This window comes from Lagopus leucura, unplaced genomic scaffold (genome assembly GCF_019238085.1).
Source record: "Lagopus leucura isolate 7727_CA_CO unplaced genomic scaffold, USGS_WTPT01 Super-Scaffold_100008, whole genome shotgun sequence".
NCBI classification, from domain to species: Eukaryota; Metazoa; Chordata; class Aves; order Galliformes; family Phasianidae; genus Lagopus; species Lagopus leucura.
The window spans coordinates 21,060,279-21,068,673 of NW_024962265.1; the positions used below are offsets into that span (position 1 = coordinate 21,060,279).

Sequence of the window (8,395 nt, forward strand, 5' to 3'; positions counted from 1 at the left end):
CCTATAAGCAGCTGCAATAGCTGTCTCTTCTTATGGAAACATGCCTCGCTCTTTCCTCTAGCAAGAGCAGTGGTCAGCCTCCTGCATTTGTCGTAGAAGGATGAACTGTTTTCTGGCTGTGCTGCTTCTCTGGAGAAAGGTACCAAATTGGACAGAAGTGCTAATGCTCTGTCTGGCATTAGCTGGATAGAGCTTCGTTTCTCTTTTCTCTACTTAAATTTCTAAGAATGTGACTGTTGTTGTACAGCATGTATTAAATAGAATAGAATAGCTCCAGAAACTGTGGTGTAAAGTCTGGTACATGTCAATTGTGCTTCTGTTGCAATCTTTGGAACAACAGTAATTCCATATAACTTCCTTTTCAGAAACATTTCTCCTTGCAATGAATAGCCACGTGAGATGGTGATCAGTAACAAGTAGTGACAGTTAGAGTTCACAGGGTTATCTGCCACAAAGGAAGTCTAGCATGCAGCCAAGAACTGTTTGTGCCACAATACTTAGTATAATGGCTTTGTGAAAGTTTGCTTCCTGCATTGGCTGTAATGTTCAATGTGAGCACAGCATTTCCTGTAAAGGGCAAGATACATAGCCTTCTAAAACTTGTTTGTTCATGGAGTGTGTTTCCAAAGAACTTCCTTATTTTCACTTCCTTGCCTTCTAAGCAAAAGCACAGCACACTCATCATTTGTGGCTGGCACAAGATTTAAGTATGTTTATGTATATATTGTATATTTATGTATATTTATAAAAGGCCATGTCTTTAAGTTGAAGAAGTTCTTCTAGTGCCTGCAGATGAAAATTCAGTTCAAATTGTGCTATATATCAGGAAAAGATTCTCACAACTAGTATCTCTGCTAATACATTTATAAGTTGTTATCATTATAACAATGGGGTAATTTTCCATACATGTTTGTACACTAGATGCAGTTCAAAGGGTGTGTTCTTTTTTCACTGATGTTTATGGCTGAATATAGTGTGGAAGGAGCAGTTTAAGTTCAAGACAGGAATGACAAAAGACAGAACATCCTTTTTTCACCTGAATGATGCTTTGAGTTCTATGATTTTATGAAATTATATGAATCAAAACCCACTGATCATTAAAAAAAAAAAAAAAAAAAAAGGAAAAAAAAAACCAAGAAAATAGCTCAATGTAGTAATTTTTTATTTTACCTCTAAGGAACATTGATAGTATTGAGTGTAGACTTTCAATTGAATGGATGATATGCTACTGAAAGCAACTGATTTAAACAATCAATGGAGAACACTATTACTCTGTATTGTGCCTCATTTATAGGTGACTGCGTATTTTTCAAACCTGCCATAATTGCATCTAATTATTACCCTAGATTTTAAAATCCATGCATAGTGGTGCCCATAGTGGTGTGGATAAACATTAGAATATTTCATTTTGAATCAAGTCTGACTTATTGATAAACAGATTACTCTTATAAACTCCTTGTGGTTATATGACTCCACATATCCAGGAGAGATATCAATATGCAAAACAAGTGGGGACTAAGTAAGAAGCAAAAAATAATAAGGAGAAAAGTTTATCATTTCCTGAAGAAATAATTTGATTACCTAAAAGCTACTGGGTAAAAATGGTAAAGATTTGGTCCTGGTATCTATAGATAAGAATTTACTTCTGTATATTCTCAGCTATTTTTCTTTCAGAACATTTGTTCATACTGCAGTGGTAGTAACACTTATTTAAATGCCACAGTTGTAAACTACTGGAAACCACTTTTTGCAAAATGAGATAATATTCATTTGTGGCTAAACAGCTACACATAGGAAAGTGTGGCTGACAATCCTTCCTCCCCTCTAGTGAGAGAAAACTGTCTTTTACTGTAAATTCAGACATTTGCAAAGATAGATTGCAAGTTAAGCATCTGAATCAAGGAAGAATTACAACAAATCAAAATAGTTATCAGGGCTGTACCTATCATAAAAGCAATTTTTTTCAAAAAATCCCATAAATTGTTTATTGAGAGCCACTACAGGCCTATTGACGGTGTCTTTAAGTTCTGGTCCACTCATGATAAAGTGCTGGTAAGTGATGAGATACTGCATTGGTATAGGCCTTTGAAGAATGAAATCACATTTTCTTGCTCCTTGCCTGCCAAAGATGAGATGTGAGATGAAACCCCAAGAAGCAGTAGAAATGTTCACAAAGGCTATTCACTTATGAACAGTCCTGATGATGTGAGACGCCAGCTGTGATGTACCTTTATTATTTGCCACCAGTGCTTTATCAAATGAATGTTAATTTTTTCCTTCTGGCATTTGGACTTATTGTTTATTCTGTTGTCTTTCTAGGTTTTTAATGACCAATATGTTCTATGGAGGCTCAGCTAGAAATTGGTTCACTTTGGATTCAGTTGAGATTGTACAAGATGAAGAAAAACTTGCTAAGTATAATGTATCTGTCATCTCTGCTCCTGCAGAGTACTCATTTCATTGTCAGCTGGTGGGAACAAGTAGTCTCTATCCGGCAAGGCTGATTCCATCCAACATGGAAGCAATCAACTGGGATGTTTTCATTTCCAGGTTCCAAGTGAGTACACATTGCTGTTTCAGAGATAATTCCAAGAATTATTACTTTCTATTGTAGGTGCTGAACGACACAAATTCATAATACCCTTACTTTCAATTTGACCTGAGGAAAAATGTAGAAGAAAATCTGTTCCCCCTAGGTGAGCTATTCAAAAAAGGGGTAAAAGAGATGGCAGTTGCTGAACAGTAAGAACATGGAAGTGCAGCTGTGAAAAACAAAACCTCCAAAGTTGTCCTCAGAAAAGAAAAACCAATAAAACCAAATGCGCTTAATCAGGCAAAGAATGACTAAGTCTCCACGCCTGTTTAATGAATTGGGCTGCTGCTGGAAATGTGGACCTCTTAGGTGGGTGGCTTTATGCTGCTTACTTTGTTTTTATTTGATTTCTTTGCTCTTTGTTTACCTAGAAAAGTACAGCTTAGTGTGGTTACAGCCTTCAATGACATAGATAGTCTAAACTCCTACAGACAGAAACAATGCCCAGTAGAATTAAATGTAATGGAAGGTTGGAAGGTTTGCCATGGATTTCAATCAGGAGAAATACTAGGTACCACATGGCCCAGAAGGAAAACATTTTGCTGCTTTTTTTTTTTTTAATGAAATACAGATCTTCCCTATATTTTGTGTAGATGCAGGTGGGCACTTAGGGAGATTTTCACTTAGGGAGAGGCACATTAGCAAACCAGACTCACCTTGTCAAAGATGAGCTAATCTCATAACTGAATACAAATGCTGGTATAGTCATATAGTTCTTAATAATTTATCAAAAAATCTCAGTGATCTGAATTCACGTTTGACATTTCAGTTTAAACACTGAAATCTCAAAAGAATAGCATTGGTAGTAAGATTTACTTTCCTCCTACTACCCAGAGCTGCTTAGGTCTGTTGCAGATTTGAATTCTAAAATAAGATGAAATGCAAGTTTAATATGTTTAGTCATTATTCAGCCACACAAAAACACTAGACCTAAGTATCTCTGGCAGCCTTCCTTTTGAATCACTGTTTTTATCTGCCTCTTTGCAGGCTCTAAGATTAAGTCCCACAGTTTTTGAGAAGCAGTACAGCAGTACATACCATTGTTGTGAAGGTTCCTCCTGATGGTGGTGTTTTAAGGAAGGGCTTGAAAATGTCTGAGTCCATGCAACTGGACCTTGTTTAGTCAAATCTTTGAAGTGCAGAGCACAGATTTTGACATCACTAGTCTGTGATCTGTGAAAATTCATGGGTTGTGAAAATACAAAGGGTCCACTTACAACAACCTGTCTTTTCCTAGAACTTCTACCTTCTCAAAGTGTCATGAGAGGTCTTCTTCCTCCTTTAGCAGGAATCCTTTCAGTCTAGTTTTAATAAGAGGAGAGGAAGTAGGTTTACCTACCTTCTTCTTTATTCCTGTGGAGCAACAGCTGCTTCCACTTCCACTGTTCAGATAACAGAACTTTCCTTTGGAACAAGGCCTTCTTCTCTAATCAAGTCTTTGGTGTTAAAAACAGCCTGGAAAGTCTTATTCTGAACATTTTTGTTATATGATTCTGTGTCAAGCCAGAATGTCACCATTTTTTACCACTTTCTAAGTTCTCTCTAAGCTAGATCATACCTTCCCAGTTTTCGTCTACCGATACGTGAAGAAATCTGAATGGTATCACTGTTGGTCTTTGTCCAAGAATGAGATTTGCTAACTCCCAAGCTGTGTTGCAAGATGACGAAAGCACATGGGATGTGCTTAGTGATTGCAGACAGCACAGAATCTGCTTGCTGACACTGGTGAACATCATTTTCATTGTGAATGTTATGCAGTGAATCAGAAATCAGGACCCAGTGCCAGTCTAGCTGGTACAATTGCACTTTACTACTTTGGATGGTCAAAATAGTGTCACCACGCTAAAGAGGTTGTAGCATCTGCACAGTGAAGGCTTCCATAGTATGTTCCAGAACCAGGCTGAAATGATGCAGGTATTGCTTTATTCTGGAGCTATAAAAAACCTCAGTACGATATTGTTTAGACAAAGCCTTTGCCTACAGTGTCACCACTCACAGATGTAACTGTACTAATATCACTCTGTTGTGGCTTTTTGTGGCAAGATTCTTTATGGCTGAAATATTACTATGTTCAAAAATTAGAAGTCCAGTGTACATTTAAGATCAGTGAAAACAAGAGATCTTACTTGAAGGCTTTGTCAGAAGCCAGATGATGAGGAGACTCAATTCAGGACAAATAATTTAAAACATGTTCAGCAAATGCTTGCTAGTATGGACAAGACAAATAATGCTAGTCCAAACAGTAAAACCAAAACTTCCACAGAAAGTGAGCTTTGGCTCCTGTATGCTGTATTTTGCATTCATAAAAATTAGAGAAATTTTGAAGTATTTTTAATTTCCTCTTGGTAGAAATGCTGCTAGAAATGACATTTTTATCGCTTAGCTGCGTTGTGACACCCCCACAGGAACGATAAAGCTTCAGAAAAGCTAAAAAAGAATCCTGCATATAATTCTTCTTGAAAGTAGATACCACATTTTAAGAATGTACAATTAAAGCTTTCATCTCAGAGGTTCAATAAGCATAATCATTTTTTTAAAAAAAAGCACTAAAGAAAAAACACAAAAAACCACCACCAATAGGATCGACAAAATAAAATACAGTATTTCTGGCTCTAAAGAAGTGGTAATATCTTGCTAAAAAAATATAGGTGCTAAGTGCTTCAGATTTCCTGTAAAAGTGGTAATGAGATTGCGTTGTTTTTCAGAATTTCAGCCTTTTTTTTTACTGAAATAATATAAATCATCAACTGCTTTTTATTGTAAATAAATTTTTCAGATTATATTTCATGACTATTTTACATTTTCATCTGTTGTCAAAGCAGTGGCTTAATAAGAAACAGCTTTGGTAAGCACCTGTATTCTTTGAAACTGCACAGTTACCCAACCCAAAAGCTTATTGCCAGTAATCCTGCTTTAATCAGAACTCTGACTGCCCATAGCGAAAGCATTTAGGATTTGCAAGTAGCGGCAGAGATCTCGCTCGGAAAGGTTCTTCTGCAAGGTCCAAAAAATCTCATGATGTTAAAATTATCTTTACAACCATGGTACCTTACTCCTGCATGTGATAATAGCTTTATTAATCAGCATTCCACAAGGTTCAGGCATTGCCTTTAACACATATTATATGCACATTAACTTCAGTTGCCTGAACCATAAGTTAACTCAAACTCAGAGTGCTTACTGAAGTAGCGTTGTCTACAAGCTGCAGACAAATTGCTTTAGTTTGTGCAGCATCTTTCATAGGAAGTGCAAAATCAATTATTAACACAACATTTTTATGTTAATTTATCTTAAAGCACAGAGTAATCATAGAATGGGAACACAGAAATTAAAAATCCATGATCTTCTTTTCCCATTTTCTTCCACTGGTTTCCCTTCCTTCTGAAGGAGTGGGTGCTTATGTCATTATGTGCCTGTTTCTACACAGCAAATTGTCTTCCCTTTATGTCTTTCAAAATCTTAACTGGTTTTAACAAAAGTTTAAGTATAGTATCAGTCTCAAAGGCATTCAGTTAGTTCATACTTTTTGCAAAATTTGGAGATGGATCAGAATAGATAGTCTTTGACTACCTCTCATGCCTGTTGAAGGTAACTTTCACTTCTCATTAGTCAGAGGAGGTACACTGTCCTTTGCCTGTCTCTTCTGCCCAGTGCACCTGTAGAATCCCTTCTTGTTATTTTTTCACACCCTTCACGAAGTCCAGTTCCATATATGGGCTTTTGTATGTGAATACACAGCATGGAGTCCACACCTCAATGGAGGACAAAAAACCTTACCAACTATTTTCTTAAACTTTTCCTGAAACTCAGGTAAAATATTACATATCATTAAATGCATTTTAAAGTAGGCTCTAGAAGTTCTACTCATCAAGGAGATATTATCTAAAAATCTCCAGATATTTTGACAAATCATATCATTTAGGGAGCTTTGCCTCACGTGCCCTTGAATTTCCTGATTCAGAAGTGGTCATTGAGCTAGGCTGATCACACGTGGGGTTTTACTTTCAAAACTAATACAGATTTGTGAAGTGGAAACACAACTCTCTCTTGCCAAACATATAACTTCTGCATCTTAAAATTTTAAGTGGAAAGAAGACCTGGAAAATTGTTATGCAAAATAATTTGTTCTCACTCTTTTTTAATGGGCTGAGTGAGAGTGGCATACATTCTGGAAGTAACGTCTGTATTTTACATTTAATCTCACTCATCTGTCTTTCTTCATTCTCAGATTCAAGGATTCAACGTGGAAAATGGCCAGTTTTCCTATGCCAGCGACTGTACAGGTTTCTTCAGTCCTGCAATCTGGATGGGCTTGGTAACATCTATAATTTTACTGTGGATCCTGACCTATGGAATCCATATGATCATGCAGCTCACAACAAACAGCAGATTTGATGATCCCAAAGGTCCAGCTCTGTCAGTTCCTCAGACAGAATAGCTATGGATTTATTTAATGCTGCTTCAGCTTTTCCTGGGTTGATATTTATGATTTTTATAAGCCTCCTACTGTCTGACATGTGTAACCTAAAAAGTCATCGCAGAAAAGGATAATCAAACGACATATTAAAAGGATACTTATGGTTAGCAATAATAATAATAATTCTACTTGTTATTAACTTTCATTTTTTTAATAATGTTCATTATTAAGGTCTAAGGTGAGGTTGTCAAGATTATTACTCTAGCTATTAAAAAGACCAGAACAAGCTGCCTTCAGATTAAATATTTTTGGCAAAGAAAGACTATCAAAACAGAGAGAAATGAGAAGGATTTATAAATAACTAATTCAATAAGAAACTGAAATATTGTCATACTAAGTATGATTAAATGTGCCAGTGCAGATAGAAATAATGTAATTTTCTTAGACTTCTTCCTTTGCCAGGTATCTTTGGAGTAGTTTTGAAGTTGTACAAAAAATGGGAAAAAAGAGAGTGGTACTGTACAGTTTAAGTCTGAACGTGTTCATGGTCATCTCACTGCTTCCAGAAGCCTGATAGAGCTCAGTGTGATTAATTCTTTTGCAATTAATTAATAAAGAGACTACAACCTCTCACTGATCCATCTGAATGTGGTGGGAATTGCTAAATATTATGGGACAGAAAATGGAAAAATGGTGAAAAAAGGTAAAATAATATTTTTATTCTTTTGTTAGAAATGTATTTTTAAGACTGTACACGTTCTGTTACTAGATAAAGAACAAAAAGATACAATTTAGCAAAGTTATATTTGCCACACGAGAAAAATTCTATTTTTTTTTTTTAATCTTTGTCCATCTCATAGGACAGAGATTAAGAGCAAAGATGGTTAAAATCAGCTATTTAACTAAACCAGTAATAGTTTATACTCATCATTTCTGGATGCTACATTTTTGCTTTGAAGCCAGTGAAGTAAGTTAAATGCTCTCTGAAGCTATTCCTTCTCAATCATTCAGTCCTGACTTGGAAGACAAAAAGGAGACTGGTGTGGTACTAGGAAAAGTGACTCCACTGCTGTAGTATTTTCCCCAAAACCTTGAGGAATGCTGGCATTTGATCTGCACAGAAATGCGTTAGACAGGCACTGCGCAAAAATAAGTTGGCAGAAGAGATAACTGGACTTCATTAATCCCCTCTTTGAAGAATGAGTCTTCCTTGAAAATTGACGTAATAGTCGTGAAACTGATAGCTAGGACAAAGGACATTACAAGGGACTTGGTTTGGAGAAGACAGCTTTCCTATGACTCTTCTCTAGATTCACCAAAGTTTAAAATAGATTCTGTTCACTGGTGATGATATATGAGAACTGAAGGACAGCTATACAAGGCCA

General features: G+C 36.2%; 1 protein-coding gene across 1 annotated transcript in view; it reads left to right on the forward strand.

The window, feature by feature from the left end:
- The window catches only part of LOC122180741 (V-type proton ATPase subunit S1-like), a 51,037-nt gene extending 43,394 nt beyond the window's left edge, over window positions 1–7,643 (forward strand). Inside the window, exons 9-10 of the mRNA XM_042872604.1 lie at window positions 2,320–2,557; window positions 6,822–7,643. Of these exons, the coding sequence (XP_042728538.1) occupies window positions 2,320–2,557; window positions 6,822–7,031 (448 nt within the window). The 3' untranslated portion in view covers window positions 7,032–7,643. The remainder of the gene's footprint in view (window positions 1–2,319; window positions 2,558–6,821) is intronic.
- Window positions 7,644–8,395: the final 752 nt, after the last annotated feature.